General features: G+C 39.0%; 1 protein-coding gene across 6 annotated transcripts in view; it reads right to left on the reverse strand.

Annotated features, from left to right (window-relative positions):
- The window catches only part of LOC124383807 (metabotropic glutamate receptor 4-like), a 134851-nt gene that overhangs the window by 6586 nt on the left and 109852 nt on the right, over positions 1 to 18413 (reverse strand). For 5 of the 6 annotated variants that reach the window (XR_006925282.1, XR_006925281.1, XM_046846144.1 and 2 more), the window contains exons 7-9: positions 11795 to 11995; positions 8858 to 8994; positions 7759 to 8694 (exon numbers count right to left, since the gene is read on the reverse strand). Coding sequence is in view for 4 of the 6 variants with exons in the window: in XM_046846144.1 (XP_046702100.1) it covers positions 7759 to 8694; positions 8858 to 8994; positions 11795 to 11995 (1274 nt within the window). In the remaining 2 variants the exon portion in view is untranslated. Of the gene's footprint in view, positions 1 to 6503; positions 6560 to 7758; positions 8695 to 8857; positions 8995 to 11794; positions 11996 to 18413 lie in introns of all 6 variants that reach the window. The other variant, XM_046846152.1, reaches the window with a different exon arrangement.

The raw sequence follows: 18413 nt of genomic DNA on the forward strand, positions 1-18413 counted from the left end.
CCTTGAAACGCACCTGTATGTAAATAAGTGCTGTTGGCCTTCCCTTCAAAGAGACAACAATTATTCTGTCACCAGCACAATACATGATAATGCTCCAGCAAATGAACCATTTAGCACCAGTGTGACAGCCTACAATTCTCCCAGGTGAGCATGCATGCAAATAGCAGTCTGAGTGACGTGGGCGGCTTGCACTCGGACCTCAGTATCAAACTCCGTGCTTACAATACTTACGGGTAGATTAATATAATATCTACCACTTCAGGGGAGGACACATCATTTTGCTCTCTCCTTTAGACCAGGAATTTCCCTTGCTGATTACACTTTAGAGATTGTACCAGACAAACTCCATTCAAACGATCCAGAAAACCCCTAGTGGCATTCATCACATTTACTTTGACACAAGCCATATGAGGTTGGCAACCAGAATCCTGATAAGGCGTCTGGCAGTAAACAGGCGATGAGCGAACAGGTTGACAGATGAAGTAAATCACAAGCTAGAGGGAAGTGAAGCGTTTAATTGCTCTGAAAAAACAAGTCATCACTGACTCGTTGTGTTTTGTTGTACTTGTCAGCTCAACTGATTTTGAGACATTCTTGTTGTGATGTGTCAATCCTTATCGCAAAACATTATATTTTTTAAACATAGTACGGGAATTTTCACATTTTTCACAGTTGGGGCATTGCAAGTGTGAGACCCGGTGTAGACAATTCACTCATGTCTCATATTTCTTTGATATTGCACATGAGAGAAATTCAATAATTTATTTATAGACTACAGAACTTTAGATAAATACATCATGTTGGATATACCACTGTTGAGTGATACTATATTTATTGATTTTTTTTATTTAAAAAAGAAACATTGTGTAGAAGTAATTACCAATTTAATTTTACACTTTGTTGGTTATGTGTGTAATTATTCAGTAATTACTAAAGTAATGTTGCACACATTAGTTCCCTAGTGAAAATTCCCTTTCATTTCCAATCATTCCAACACCATGTTTAAATCTTATATCCTCCTAAAAAGAACTTAATTAAATAGCATCAGAAACAACGGAGTGTGTGGGACTTATTTTGTGAACTTGGTCCCAATCAGTTAATTATGTAATCATGACTGCTTGAAACTTATCATGGTCTGGTTACTCAGAGTGTTAGTATAGTAATAGTCTAAATATGCATTGTTCTGTGTCCCAGGTTCGGCTTAGCTTATCTTGGATAAAAAAAGAATTCTCTGTGTAGCTTTGCTGAAGGTGACAATCACCTCTTCTTTTTCTTCCTAAGTCCTTTTTTCTTTTTGATGATTGGGTTGTTACAGAATACAAATTACCACATTATGTATTCAGAATAATTCAAAACAGATGAATCCTAATTGAGCTCACATTATACAAATACACAACTATAATCTGACAATTATTATACTTCGAAAATAAATATATAAAAATTATTTTTTTAAATGCAGAACATTGTATTTAATATGCTTTTAATCTGCCCAGCTCTGGTACAGTGGATATAAAATTTTCACCTCTGTTAGAATTGCAGGTTTTTGTGATGTAAACTGATGAATCTATAATAAGTAATGTCAGATAAATTTTCATGGCGGGTCAAATAATGTGATAAAGTAGCTAACAAAATTCTAATGAAAAACAAATAGCTTTGGAAGCAGTGGTGGGCCATCTGGGCTAGCAAGGCCTTCTCTGCTGGCTTAAACACTATCACTGATTTACATACATATTTTATATCATTTTTTTATTCATGAATATGTATTAAATTATTCCCAATAGTCAGATCTCTTCATTTGAAAGCTTTTCTCTCACTTGTGCTGCTTTCAGCAGTGGACTGTTTCTGTGGAGATTTCCTATCCAATCAGTTCTAGCCAATTTCAGCCATTATATCACGATGTCATGGTCAAAGAAATCTTCCTTGAGGCCTTCAGAATCAACAGTGCAGACACCTGTAGCATTAAGACAATGTTGCTTAAAGCTGTTGTTTTAACCAAACAGATTCCAAGTTAGGATCTTCAGGGCCATCTAGCAGGCAAACCGCATCTGTAGCAAATTGAACAAGCTCAAATATATTTGTGTAGAATTTGTGGCTGTTTTTTAATTCCTCCATGGCTGACAGAGGTCACCGATATACTTACAAGACCAATCTTCAAGTCCAAGAAAAGTTGGACATCATGAGAAAAAGGCGACAAAACAGTTGTTAAGCGTTTTTATAACCCATTTATACAGCACTTTTGCATTATATTTCCTGCAAAACTTGCACAAAAACACACAATTTGTCTTAATTTCAAATCCCCAAGAAAAATTTATGGTATGGAAAAAAAATGCACAACAATGCACAGAAAATGCATTTTATGAGGTTAATACTGATGCTTCTGCTAGAGAGGATGTAAATGTAATGGCCATCTATCAGGGAAAGCCCTCTCCAAATCGTTCTACAGGTTATCAATAGCATTTTTTTATGCTACAAATGGATAATTCTGAAATGTTGGCTTCCCCTTCGGGAACTCGATCTGCATCAACAACGCTTTGGGAATGCCTCTGCCTGACCACACTCAATAAGTGCTCTGTGTGAGTCTATTCTTCCTTCTCTTAGGTTTCACTATGGCAAGCCAAAGGTAAGAATGTAATGGAAAGAGGTAAGCAATCCTTCAGGCTAAGTGTGTTATTCCTTGCTGCGTGTCTGTGGGTGACGCATGCTCGGTTCTGCATTGTGCACACATGCTTAGGCGTACACTCCACTTCCGGAGTCTGGTCCTGCTTCTGCTGTGGCAAAGCTGCGGGAGTGCAGTTATGGGCAATTCCCCAGGTCGAGGAGATGCTTGCGAGATATGTCTATCCCGGTGCTGCATCGTCCTTCCATCGTCTACCAAGCCAACACATTCGCACCCCACATCGTCACATATCGACGCTGTGGATGTTGCGTCCGACGGCGTCCACATCCGACGCCGAGGGTACCCCCTTCGCGTCGCTTTTCAATGTACTGGGACGGGAAACCCTTCGCGTTGCTTTTCGACGCAGATGGACGGGACCCCATTTGCGGGTTACGGTTAGGGTTTGGGTTAGGGTTAGGGTTCGAGTTAGGGTCAGGGTTAGGGTTTGGGTTAGGGTTAGGGTTAGGGTTAGGGTTACGGTCATCTTCAGAATTTTATGAAATTTTAAAATTAGTCCTATACACTTATTATGATAGATAATAAATTATTAAGTGTATAGGACAGCGATCTGCATTGAAAAGCGAAGCACAGGGGCTCCCATCCATCTCGTCGGCGACGCGAAGGGTTTCCCGTCCCTGTACGTCGAAAATCGACGCGAAGAGGGTACCCTCGGCGTCGGATGTGGACGCCGGCGGACGCAACATCCACAGCGTCGATATGTGACGATGTGGGGTGAGAATGCCCTGACCAAGCAGCTTCGGACCTCCTCGGTGGGCGCAGCCCCAGCCAGGTACGATTTTACATCAATAGGAGGGCTTAAACAAAAAGGTTCTTACAATTCAGGGCCTCTGAGGGGTCCCAGCTTCTGCCTGGGAGCGTAGAGGCTTTGGGGGCCTGCTGCATCACAGGGGGCCTCTAGAACAGCTTCAGGCATCGAGATGATGTTCTCACCCACATGAAAGAGTTGGGGGTAAGTCTAAACGGCAAGAAAATTGTGTCCAGTACTGAAGACCACCTATCTAGACAAAGTGAGGGATTCAACCACATTGCAGGCACAGTTGTTTCCTGCTCAAATCGAGTCTATCCTCTCAGCTGTCAGAGAGAGAAGAGAGAAGGCCTGAGAAGGGTTTCAGAGACTGCTGGGTCTGATGGCAGCTGTGTCAAATGTGGTAACTCTTGGCCTCCTGCACATGAGACCTCTGCAGTGGTGGACCAGGAACAGAGGGTTTTTTCGGAGGGGCAACCCACTTCACATGATCAAGGTCACACAGCGAGCCTTACGAGACTAAGATATGTGGAGGAAACCTGGGTTCCCCCCAGAAGTGAGTGCAAATATGAAGGAAGTTTTATAGACCGTGCTGGCCAAAACGGCCATTGAGGCACATCATGCAGTCGCTAGGGAAAAATCCGTTAGTGACTCGTTTCTTCCGTGGTACCAGATGGCTGAGTCCTCAGGTGCGACCTAAAGTGCCTTTGTGGGATCTGGCAGTAATTCTGGAGGCCCTGTCCTAGCATTCCTTTCAGCCTGTGAAGGAAATCGACCAGCTGTTTGTCTGCTATGGTCCGTAAAGGAGGGGTCTTCCTGCGGACTAGCAGACCCTCAGCAGGTAGGTTGTGGATGCTATCTCCTCCTTTAATGAGTCTACTGGTCTCCCCGCTCCTTTGGGGTCAGAGCTCACTGGACGAGGAGTGTGGCGGCCTCTAAGGGCTTTTCCTCTGGGGTTTCTCTTTAGGACATTTGCAATGCTGTGGGCTGGTCCAGCCCTCTGACTTTTGTCAGGTCTTTCAGCCTTGACCTTAGCGCCACTCCTGGCCCCTCAATCCTTTGACCTAGCTGTGCTCATCCACAGTAGGCAGGGATTTGCCAGTCTGGCTGTGTTGTATTCTCGTTCCCAAAGCGTTGTTGACACAGCTCGAGTTCCCAAAAGGGGAGCACCTCTAGGGTACGTATGTAACCTAGAGAGTTTAGTCAAGTCAAGAGGCTATTATTGTCATTTCTACCATACACAGTGGTACACAGTACACAGTGAAAATGAGAATCCTCCAGAACGCTGGTGCTGCACTAAACAACATGGAGCTACAAAACACAACATTAAGCTACATAAAGTGCATCGAGTGCAACCTAGTGCAAACAGTTCAGACAAAAAAACAGTGCAGACAGACAACACAAGACAGTGTGAGACAGATACACATAACACAAAATAGCGCCGACCAGTAAACCTACTGTATACGCTGAATAAACAGTACTGTGCAAAGAGGACTATAAAAGACTATGAACAAAAGTATATGTAAACAAACACAATGCAGTGCAAAAACACATAGGTAACCTAGACCTGACGAAGGTCAGAGAGGTACGGGAAAATCTCTAGGTTACATATGTAACCCTGGTTCCCCCAAGGGAACAAGATGATGTGTCTCGGTGCCGCACTCTGTCCATCCCTGCAGGCGCTTCCTTCACTCTCCAGAAGCTAGCGCTGTCTCCACCGAGCATGCTTAATAGCTTCCTGGTCGCTTCGTCACCCTGTCGGTGACGTCAAGCGGTTCCATTGGACAGATTGCACGTGGTTCAGAGCATGATCACGCAGAGGTGCTCCCAAAGCGTTGCCTTGGGGAACCAGTGTTACATACATAACCTAGAGATTTTTCCTTTCTTGAAGCTATTCCATTTTATATCAAATTTTTCACTTTGATTTGAGTTACATTTTAGACTGTTACAGTTTTTTAAAACAGTTAATTGGTGTTATCTATGTTTCCATCTGTGGGTTTGATTTCTTTTGGTGGTAAGTTGTATTAGTTTTGCCCAAACGTATATATCAGAATTATGCGAAACTCGGTCAAGTGCCTTATGGTAAGTTATTTTTTCTTTTTTGCCCCAAAAAATAAACTTTGTTGGTTGCTATAACAAAAGGTTGAAAAAAAAGATCAAGATCATCTAACATGATTGATATTGGTTTGATTTTTGTTTTATGAAAAAAACTATTAAAATAAAAAAAAGGAAGCTGCCTAAGTTCCTGTACAATAATGGATAACCTAAAACAAGCTAATAATTTTGTAAATTAAGATTTAAAAAGACTAAACTTTTTAAGTGAGCACATAATACTCTTTCACTTCAATGCACTGAATCATGATTTTTGTTCACTTTTACAGCAATCACTATAAAACACTTGGCTGCTCTGGTTCCTGTGACAGAGCATGTAATTGGAAGAATATGCCTAGTTAACCTGACTTGGACTGAAATAATTTAACTAGTTTTTGCATGACCTCAATGAAATAAAAGAATTAAATAAACTGGTAACTGTTGGTCATGAATAAAATGATGAAATGGGCCATGAGTCGTTTCCGGAGTCATGTTAGAACGAGAACGCAGCACTTTGGAGAAGTTTTAAGTCCACAGAGCACGAAGCATAATACCAGTTTATGAATATGCAGTGATTGGTGATTTTTGCACAATAAACATGATGTGGATTACATGACATTAATTATTATTATTTTTTTACTTACTGCAAAATTTTCTAGAGCTGGTGGTTGTGAGTTATTTAAAAAGGTTTTTAACTAGGAGTGTAATATCATAATTCTTTTAATTGTTTAAAACATTTAATACAATTTTGCCTATGATTACAGTGTTAATAATTAACATTTAGCTTTCTCTTTTACACTTTATAGACTGATATAACACAAAAGAGAGTGCAGGCTGGGAAGGCGCATATGATGGTTAGGATGTAATGAATGAATACGCCCCTTACTATGAACTTGAATGAAATTGGTAGAGCTACTGGTTTTAAACAAACTAAACAAGCTGATAACTTATTATACTTGATAATAAATAAATAAGGATCTGAGGACTCACTGATGTCAGATAGGCTGATATTTGCACATGGTTTGTTCTGTTTGCTACACTTTCCACTAGAAGAAAGAGAAAGAAAAACATGCATTTGAGAAGTGAATAAGAAAAAGGCTAGAAAAAGACAAGCCTTATGTGTTATTGCTGTGTTGTTAATAGCAATAACTGCTTTACATTAATGTGTTGTTAATAGAATAGTGTGTTGAACATGAATGCGTAAAATGACTGGTGGCTATTTTTCTTTTTTAGAATAACTGCAGCATTGAGAACTACTTTATGCAGGTATGCAATTTTATTACCATTTCATGTCTTAAATTGTGACCACTCTCAAACTTCACGTTAAATTATGGAAACAGTCATTGAATATATCAGTGAACAAATCTGAATGAATAATATTTGTGAACTGAATCGTAAGATTTGCGTCACAGGGATGAATCTGAGATTTTGGACTGTTTTTTAGCAACAAGAGCATTAGTGAAGTCATTCACAAATGTTGGCTGAGAAGGCCTGCTGTATTCTGCATTACAATTTATCCAGAAGCTGTTGGGTAGGGATAAGGTCAGGGCTTTGTGCAGACCATTCAAGTTTTCCACAACAACCCTGGCGAACTATGACTTAAAGAACCTTTCTTTGTGAAAAGTGTGCATGTTTGGGTCTGTTTGGTCCAGTATAGTGTATTTCTCTGACAAATGCCCTTCTGACCTAAACCTTTGCCCAATGCATTGCTTTAAAAAGAGTTTCCATATTCTTTTATTTTTTTTCCAAATACATTCTTTATAGCCACACATTGATTAATACTCTGTCCTGGCCTTGTTTTACTTTTTGCATGCACTCTAATTCAAATCTATGTATCCATTTAAAATCACATGAAATCTGATGACATCGGGTTGCACCAGAATCCATTTATCGGTATCCACACAACTCTGATGAATAAATATGCAATAAGGTAATTCATACATTCAGGCCTTTTATTTTTGTAAACACACACACTCTCTCACACACACACACACACACACACACACACACACACACACACACACACACACACACACACACACACACACACACACACACACACATACAAATATGTTTGAGTTTTGGGGAGCCCTAGAGCTATTTCTTTAAGCCTAACCCTGAAAGATTTGTGTTAAAAACATTCAGTTAAATATCATATAATAAGCATTTCACAATCTGATGATGCATTTTGTTTAAAGTTAGCACATATTAAATTTATTAGTGTTATTATTCCAGGCTATCTTACCTTGTCCATTGATTGTGAAGTGCCAAAAAAGATTGGGATAAATGCAAGCCAGATGATGCAGGTGGTGTACATGGTGAAGCCAATAGGCTTTGCCTCGTTGAAGGTCTCAGGCACCCCACGTGTCTTAATGGCATAGACTGTACATGTGACCATTAACAGCATGCTGTATCCCAGCAGACAGATGAGTGACAAGTCTGAGATATCACACTTGAGTACACCTCGTGCCATCTCTGGGTTTGACATGCGTTGGTCTTCATAATCCACAAAAGCCTGGGGAGGATCTATCACAAACCATATACACACCCCCAAGAGTTGTAGTGAGATCAGGATGAAGGTGATAACCAACTGGGAGGCTGGGCTTATGAATCGTGGGGCACTTACTGACATCTTCCCTTGTTCAAAAATACGGTAAATGCGGTTGGTCTTGGTAAGCAATGCAGCATAACTTATACTCATTCCAAGGCCCAAGAAAATGCGTCTGAATGAACAAATCCCAACATCTGGAGTGGCAATCATCAGGAAAGTGGTAGCATAGCAAAGGAAAATGCCTGTCAGCAAGACATAGCTGAGTTCCCGTCCTGATGCCTTAACAATTGGTGTATCATTGTAGCGTATGAACGTGAGCACTACAAACAGTGTAGCCATGATTCCCAGGATAGCAAGAAAAACAGGTATAACCACCCAGGGTGAGCTCCACTCTAGCTTTATAACAGGGATGAGCTGGCAGGCTGTGTGGTTCTTGTTGGGGCGTAGGTCAAAGCGGCACATCTTGCAAGTGAATGGGTCCGCTTGGTACTGGTAGCCTTCGCAACGCTCACAGTGCCAACAGCAGGGAATACCTTTCACAATCTTTTTTCGCCAGCCTGGTTTGCAGGGTTGGCTGCAGTTTGAGGAGGGCACCTGCTGCACACCACCAGACCACTGCATCATTGAGATCTGAGGCACAATACACATTTTTTTTTTTTTATATCAGGCAGAAGCATACTTCAAAAATACCAGTGAAAATTGACCTTTAGAAGACACCACTGATTTATGAATCATTGAAGGTTTCAGGGTTTAATATGGCATATGCTCAGGTTACACCCGAAGGGACACTTACGTTAAGGTTGAGCTTGTCAATCCAATTGCCAATGATTTTGTACTCAGCAGTTTTGTTGTTAATCTGGTACTGGAAGATATCGTAACGACCTGGGGAATCACCATTCTCATTGAACTGCACTGGATTGCCAGCTGTGACTGAAGATAAGCGCATGGGGACAGATCGTTAATCAAATGCATTCCATCACTTGTATGAAAAGTATAGGTGACTTTTTTTTTTTTTTTTAAGTACACAATGGTCAGTGTGCTAAATGCACAAGATATTACATTTCCTGAAGAAATACCTGGTATAAGGTCCAATGTGCTCCAACAAAGGGACTGGTTGGAAACAACGTGAAGAACAAATTTTGGGGTATCACTTTAAAATCACCCAGTCTCTGATTTTTAGTTCCTTGCACAGCAATACCACAAGAAACAGTTTTGCTGTCACTTGATTGCTTTTTCAAATTCACAAATGAGCACAGCATGGGTTCATAGAAAATCAGTGAGGATTATCACATAGGGTTAGTTTATGTACATAATTATATCCTGATTTTTTTTGTGCTTGGTTGGAAAAGTTTTGATTCCTAATCCACAGTGGGAAGTCTGATGAGCCAACCCAGCTGGATTAATGGCTGAAAATATTTCTTAGCCAGAGTATGACAACAGCGTACTGCACCACAAAAACCTACACATTGACTTAAAGTATTACTGGGATTTTGTGTAGGAGGAATGTAACACTTCAAACACTGGTGTGCATAACTGCAGTGATTCGTACCTTGGAAATACATAATTAGTTAAGTGTATTACATGAAATGCTTTCTCAATCTGATTAAACAATTTATCAGTTCTATCATCATCAAAAGCTGCTAAGCAACTATTGCTGATAATATCATTTGATTTCCATTTAGAAACCACATAACAGATAACAGCAATTTTAGCTACAATTTCTCTTGAAGTCATCCTGTACTTCAAAGCTGAACTTGAGTTTAAGGACATGAAATAGTCATGAGTCTGGGATGGGACACTAATTTTGAGGATTATACTGATCTTTGCATGGCATCTTGTAGTCCTTAAATACATGAAATAAAAGAGATTGTCTAATACAGTGAGCTCATCAGATGACAGATGATCACATTTATATATGGGGCAAGTCCAGTGGCGAGCGATCAGGGCCAGCAAAGCCTTCTCTGCTGGCCTAAACACTATCAGAAGCACTGACCTACATTTATAACCTAAATTCTAATATTTATTCCATGAAATTGTATTCCTTTATTACAAACAGTTTATTCTCTAAATTTCATAGCGTTTTTTTTTAGCTGCACTGCTTCCAGTACGTGTATGTTAGATTTTTTTTCCAATCAGATTTCAGCCTCTATGTGCTGCCATGTCAATCTAATCTGCCCAGGGCCTTCAAAGTCAATACTGCTGGCCCTTTTACTATAGAGAACATTATGAATGGGTCTGTTTTTTTAACCAGTCAGATTTAATTTTCGCCTTACAGGCTAGCTAGCTGGCCCAAAATAGCGTCAGCATTTTTCCGTCCTCTGATTGGTTGGTAAGAGGGAAACTGTTACAGCCAAATTTGACTGGCAAAACATGTGTGTAGCGCGTGCTAGTGCGTAGTGCCTACAGAGGAAGAGAAATTGATTTTGTCTCTGACATTCTTAAAAATAAATTTTTAAGAAAATCTAAACATCGTGAGGAGAGGTCGGCCAACCCCGAAGCTAGCTAGCTTGTCTCAGCCCGGGAAAGGGTTTTTGTTCTCCACTTCCAGACCAGGGAGTACGAGCGGTACAACTGACTTACAGCCTCTGAGGAGTGGTGCAAATTATGAGTCTGCATCTCTGGTGAGTAGGTTGAATTCTATTTACATTTTAATGTTTTCATCATGTTATTAGACAAATATTGATTCTAAACTGCTTCGGATGATTTAGTTGGCACAGTTGCGGTGATAGTGTAGAGGTTTGGAGTTGGTCTTAACTGGGTTTCTTGCTTTAGTAAAATGGTATTCACCCTACATATGTAAAATGCCTCTCTCTTTGTAATGCCACACATTGTTATAATGGGTTTTTGTGTAGTATTGATGGTTTCTATAATTGCAACGTGATAGTGGTGGTATTAAGAGGTGGATTAAATCGGGTAAATCCCCACTGAAGGCCCAGGTACCAAATGCACGGCCCGCCACTGAGCAAGTCATATAGCAAATCTCAACATATAATATAATTATGTCAAATTAATATACAGGTTGAAAATATTTAAGGTGACTAGATTAGATACTTTGATTTTGTGACCTGGCCAAAGTATTAGAGAATTAAGAAATGGCCCAAACATTTTCAATTGTGATTATTCAAAATGAATTTACAAATAATCACAGATTGACATGTATTACAATAATGAGAAATGTCCCTATCTGTGAGAATTTCACATTCTATTACAAATACCACAAAAGCCACCACTGAAATAAAAACAATAGAGTGTTCTCCAGCCCATGTAAGGGCTTAGCAGATTAGATACTGAGGAGTGCTTCATTTTGGACCTGTCTTATTGTGCCTCTTAACCACTCCCACTTCACTGCAAGTGGCACTCCATTCTCACCCCGTCACAATGAATTATAGGATATAAATGTCAGAGGCGAGCTGGCATCAATGCAGTCTCACCTGAGAAGAGCTTTACAAGCTACCACTTCTCAGTGCTAATAGTTTGGGACACACTCCAAGACTGCAGACCTTCACAGGAATATACAAAGTGAATCAGTTTAGTAAAAAAAAAAAAAAATTATAATTAAAAAAAAAACAGCTGTGAGAGACAGAGAGACAAGCTCTATACTACTAAAACCTTTTTCAAAACCAAAAAACCACATTCAAACCAAACATTGCTAGCCAATTTTGACCACTATATGGCTTGCATTCAGGAGTATCTCATGTCTAAAATTATTAAAAATAAGTAAGAGACTAACCTGTGGCGTTGACTTTGCGGATGTACTTAAGAAGGAGACTTCCATCGATAGGGTCCATTTTTGAGCAAAGTCCCACCTTTCCAGGACACAGTTCTCTGTGCATGTTATGGAGAGCATGTGCCATGGCATATACAGCATTGATCACAAACATCACTTTGCCCTCTTGCTCATATGCTGAATCTTTCCCAATCCTCTCTTGATCTGAAATAAATTAGAGAACAGCTAAATTAATAGATGTTCACTGATGTATAATCAGCATTCACTTCAAAGGAAATAAAAAAAAAAATGCAAGTGGATATTTTGCTGGCATGGTTTGGGCCTCTCTTACGCTTTAGAGATTCACTGGCTTACTGCAAGTCATTACAAAGTTCGGTCTGATCACTTTTATTCCATGGTGACATTTCTATCCTGATGGGAGTGGCCTCTTCCAGGATGACACTGTCGCTATTCACAGGGTACATGGGCTTTCTGAGTGAAAATGATGTAAATTGTAGGCTCTGTACTGTAATTTGTCACATGCCTGCATATCTCTACTAGCCAGAGCAATTTATTTTCAAACAGAAACATGCCTAAGACTAAAACCAAGACATGACCAAGAGCCAAAGTGATTAGAATAATAAATTTGTTGAGTTTTTTTGTGCAAATTGCCAACACATAATGCACAAAAGTCAATTGTTAGTCTAAATGAAAGAGACTAATTTACTGTAATTACTTGGGAACTCAGACACACAATTCCCATCCTCATCTCCACTGTAAGTACTTGTTAAAGTAATTGCTACGGTGGATATAAAAAGGCTATACACTCCCCCTGTTAAAATGCAGTGCAAAAAAAGAAACCAAGTTACATCAAATATTCACCTTTTTTCCACCTTTAGCATGATGTAGATTAAAAAAAATTCTAATTAAAAATGAAATACATTTGAAAACTTTATGGGGAGGGAGATTACAATAACCTGTTTACACAAGCGTGCACACCTTGATACTGTGTTAAAAGACCCTTACCTTTTTAATAATAGACTTATTCTTTTAACTTGATTTGCAAATGTTATTCCACCTTTCTTGGCAAAAATGCTGTAAATTGATTAACATGTGAGCTCTCTTGATACCATTCTACAGGTTTTTGAAATAGCTTTATATCTGTGCTCTGACTGGATCATTGGAGATGATGTTGATGTTGATCTAGAATCATGATCATGGGCACCAGTCATGATCATCATTTTCAAAAAGTCGAAGTTGCAGAGAAGTATGATTCTGGCATCACCATTCTTCTCAGTGTGCATGGTGTTCTTAGATGGTGTTAAGCTGTTAGGATTTTTCACTAAACATAACTTTTATAATTATGCCCAATAAGTACTATCTTAGTCTCATCAAAGCATAGCACAATTTGCCACAACATGTGGGGTGAATGTAGACATTTAATATAAAAGTCTAGGATTTTTCATGTAAATGAGCTCCTGTCTAGCCCTACCCCATTTTAAGATATGTAAGATAGTTGTAGGCTACAGGGATCGACCTGTACTTTCATGATATTCCTGCAGCTCCTTTATTGTTACTATAGGTCTCTGTTGGTAGCCTCTTTGATAAGTTTCAACTTGTCCTTTTGACAATTATGGAGAGACTTCTTGATCTTGATGATATCACTGATGTGTTCTATTTTCTCACTTTTCGATGATGACCTTCATAATGGTCGATGTTACATATAATGTTTTTGGCATTCTCTTATGGCTGATACATTTCCACAATGAGATCTGATATATGCTTTATAAGATCTTTGGAGAACATGGCTTCAGCAGTTGAATGCAACCAAGATGCTAAGAAAAACCTACTGAAATAACTAACTCTTTATTTTATGTTAATCACTTTATTGATGACATGTCTATGATAATATTTTTGTACACGTTTGAATGTGGTTGGTGAATTTAGAGTGCAACCTCATGACCTATATAAAAAAAGGGTGTAAGTGTACTGCATCACCAAGCTGCAACTGCTGGGCCCTTGACCAAGGCTCTTAACCCACATCTGCTCAGTTGTAAGTCGCTGTGTATAAGGGCGTCTGCCAAATGCCACAAATGTCAATGTCAATTTCAATATCTAACACAAGTGGAACCTACCCTGTGTGCTACTAACAAAGTGGACACTGAGTGTATAGAATATAAAATTATTTGTTCACCTTAAAATATTTGTTTTCATATTATTTTTATTGGTTGCTCTATCACATTAAGGGTGGGAAAGTCTTTGACATGATTCAACAATTTAATCACAAATTTTACTTCTGTATAAGCTCTGTGACTATCTTCCTAGAAAGGTCAACCAGATTTACCATCACAGCCTGTTTAATTGAAAATTCAGAAAATTACAAACATTACAAAATGAGGATGCTTCTAATTCACTGGGTCAACATGAAGCATTTAGGAGTAAAATGAAAAACAAGTTGATAGCTTTAATTATCCACTTCAGTGCATATTATAATATTCTGAGTGAGTCTAATTAAACCATCTTTCATAAAATGTTGATACGTTTGACAAAAGCAAAGCACTGTAATTTCTAAACTCTTATAAGTGCTTTCCAAATCTGTAACATTTCTGATGACCCTACCAACATATCCTGGATGATGAATGGAACATGTCTGCATAAGGATGGAAGCAAGATTGATTATCTCTATTCTTTCATAATTATACCAGACAGCTGTGCATTCATTTGGGTTGTGGTTAGCCAATGTCTTTTTTTAAAGATGTTATTATTAGCTTTGACTGACTCCAATTATGATTATGTTTAAGCAAACTAAAGAAGGGCACATAATGTCGTGTGCAGATTTTCTTTATCCATACAGATACTAGCTAGATTAGTTTCATGCAGTGTAGCATTAGAGTTTGATTTTCTCCACACATTTTTGTCATTTTAAGAGTCTGTTGCCAGTGAGGTGCAATTAAAATTGCAATGAGAACACTGACAAGACTTGGCAAATATGGCAACTAAAAATACAACCAAGCTTCAAACTAAAAGGAAAATTCAGACTTGGTTGTCCAGCACATCCCACATGTTCAGTTAGATTACCTCTGGAGAATTTGGAGGCCAAGTCAACATCATGAACTGTTTGTAATGTTTCTCAAACCATTGCTGAAAATGTTCTGCAGTGTGGCAAAACACATTATCCTTCTAAAAAAGGCTACTGCCATTAGGAAATACGGTTGCAAAAAAATTGATATACTGCAATGTAGGTAGGTGTTACATCTACAAGTAACATCTACAAGAATGGCAGAACCCACTTTTTCCTGGCTAAGCATTTCCCAAGGTTTCCCCCTAAACATCATTCTGCCTTCAATGTCTACGGTACTGTCTCCAGTTTATAGGTTGTTCTACCTTGGGCCATTTTTTGTACATTCTAACTACTGCATTCTTGGAACACCCACAAGACCAGCTTTTTTTGGATGCTCTGACCCAGTCATCCCAGTCATCACGATTTGGCCCTCTGCCAAAGTGACTCATATCCTTGCACTTGCCCATTTTTTTCAACTTTCAACACATCAACTTTAAGAACTGTCTGTCCACTCTAGAGCTGAAATGATTCCTCTATTAACTTAAATAATTCAAATACAAAAATCATCAAGGCAAATTGCTTCATTTAGTCCATTTAACTACACACAGAGCATTGTGTTTCCCTGCAGACCATTATTACTGATCAAATCAATCAAATCAAATTTAATTTGTGACATGCACATACATACAGAGTATGACATGCAGTGAAATGCTTTATATGACGGTCGAGCATGAGCTTGGTTTATTAAAAAATAAACCAAGAAAAAAGAAGGCAGATAAATAAAGGGTATAAACTATAAAAAAATATAAAAAGATATATATGAGAAAAAAGTGTATATACAGGATGCTTATGACAGTAAACATTTACAACAGTAAAAATTCAAGGTGGTTGATGTGATTGTCCTTAAAGTGACCGTGTGCGGTATGGTGTGGTATAAAGTGCACTGCTGTGCAAGTCCAGAGTTAAAGTGGCAGTCCAGAGATTAAAGTGATTAAAGTGTCGTAGTGCGAAAAGAAAAAAATGTGCAGAGAAAGTGTGACGATGGAGAGAGTGGACCAGTTTTAGATCCTGAGTGTTTCCTGGTTCAAACTCCGAATGGCCTGCGGGAAGAAGCCCCTCCTCATTCTGTCTGTGTTCGCTTTCAGGGAGCGGAAGCGTTTCCCTGAACGTAACAAAGAAAAGAGTCCATTGTTGGGATGGCTGAGGTCCACCCACTAAACTCTGGAGTGCTTTGGACTGGTAACACAGAAGATGTTTCAGAATGAAAAAACATAGGAGCGGGGAGAAAACAGCGAGGGGTGAGGAGAAGATTCATATAGAAGCCTGTTTCCGGCACATAAAAAAAAATATTGGCCTAATTCCGACTTTTTTCCTTGCAATTCCAAGTTTTTTTCACAATTCCGGAAAACATTTTTTAGCCAATCGGGCAGAGTCACCCCTCTGTCGTGCCAGAAGGCTTTACACATAAAAAAAAGGGCTACAATCAACACAATCGCTTATCAAACTAAGTCTAACTTTGTCTAACAATCCACTTTTTTAAAGTAATCTGAATTTTTGATGATTTTGCACTAAATGCACTAAATAGGTTTAGTTTTCACATATATTCTTGTGTGCAATTTCAGCAATAAAATGTAAATTTTTCTGAAAAAGGAAACAAATTACTTGTTCATGTTAAGAGACCTGACTTATTTTCTCTTGTATATTTAGTATTGTGCTTTAATAAAGAAAAAGTACTTACATTTACACTTTAAGCATTTACCTTGTGCAAAGCAACGTACAGAAGTGCTTTGAGTCTCTCAATAAATAAATCTACACAGGTACGCTAGATTACAACTTAATTTAATTAGCCTACAACTCTGTTGAGATTTTTTATTTAACAAAGCAAATTTGAAAAGTGCTAGTTTAAGTGTTTCCGCCAGTGACTCTGCTGTTTGGACATCTAGGCAAGCATCAGTGTTTTGAATCTGATACGTGCAGCCACTGGAAGCCTGGAAGTGGAGGGAGTGCAGCAGTGGGGTGGTGTGGGAGAACTTGGGTAGGTTGAACACAAGTCGCTAAGCTGCGTTTTGGATCATTTGCAGTGGACGAATAGCGTTCAGGGGTAGACCCGCAAGCAGAGAGTTGCAGTAGTCCAATTTCGAAATTACAAGAGACTGAACAAGCAGCTGGGCAGCCTGTGTGGACAGAAATGGTTAAATCCTTCGGATGTTGTAGAAAAAAAAATCGACAAGAATGGGCCATATTAGCAACATGTGAGGAGAAGGACAGTTGATTGTCCATAGTTACACCAAGGTTGCAATGCAGTGGCTGAAGGGGAGAGCAGATAGGAGATCTAGACCTGGAGAATAATCACCTGGGATAACCAGCAGTTTTGTTTTATCTTATTACTCGATTAATCATTGGAATAATTAGTGGAATAATCGATTAGTAATATAATTGATAGCAACAGCTTTAGTTCACTTGCTACCTAATATATCCCATAATTTGATTCCCATTGACAGGTGCCACTGTAACAAGATAACCAAGGTTATTCACTTCAGTTGTCAGTGGCTTTAATGTTAGAGCTGATTGGTGTATATTGGCAATGAAAAATTACAGATGCCATTATAAATTGGAGCTGTGTGCAAGACTAATCCAAAGGGAACACATACTCTATTTAACCACACATCTCTGTCTCACCTTCTTCACAAACACACAGTTCTCATCCAGAGTCAGAGCACGCCCACACACTCTACTAGCTAGCTTTCGGCCTTTAGAGAAATCCATTCACATTAAAAGAGGCATCACAAAGGGGTTTTGTGGGTCTCACTGGTGTCACAGGCTGTGACAGAGTAGTACACTCCTCACCTTCTGCATTTGTGCCACTCAGGGACTTTAAAAAACTGAACCTGTTTCCTCTGAAGGTGCAGTTTCCCCAAAGACTAATATGTTTGTGTGCCCTGGGAAATGCCAGTGCACTAATTCTGCAGCATGCTCCAGTTCTTAGTCTGTTTCATTTAAAGTCTTATTCTAAGGTGCTAGTTTTGCATGTCCTTCTGTATATACTTAATCTTAGTGCAATGATACTTGCCCTATTGTTTATACAGTTATATATAGCCAGTTGAATAAGCAATTTCACGTTATTTAACACTATTTTTATCCATTCCTTTCACTTGGTAACCCAAGGTAGTAACCCTTGGTAGCCCTTCTGTTCAAAAGTATTTTCTTCACCAGTCTAAAGAAAAAAAAAAAAACTCAAAGAAAAAACAAAGTAACAAAGAAACAGATACTAATACAAACTTGATGTGCACATTACCAAAAGGCAATCGCTTTGGCACTCATCAGCATTTGAATTATACTATAACTTGATCTGCCTATGTCAGAATGGAACAATTTTATGGAGCAATCCATTAACTCTTGGCTGGAGAGGAAAAAGTATTCAGAATGGACATAGCCATCATGATGAAAATTAAGAGAGCACAACAACCGCTTCAAAAATTGTGTGCATCATTTTGTGCATTACTTAAACCATGAAACCCTTACAGTTATGAAAAAGCATTTGTTTTTTTAAATATAATTCAGGCACACATGCTTGAACTCTTT

The sequence above is a fragment of the Silurus meridionalis genome, chromosome 1 (genome assembly GCF_014805685.1).
Source record: "Silurus meridionalis isolate SWU-2019-XX chromosome 1, ASM1480568v1, whole genome shotgun sequence".
NCBI lineage: Eukaryota > Metazoa > Chordata > Actinopteri > Siluriformes > Siluridae > Silurus > Silurus meridionalis.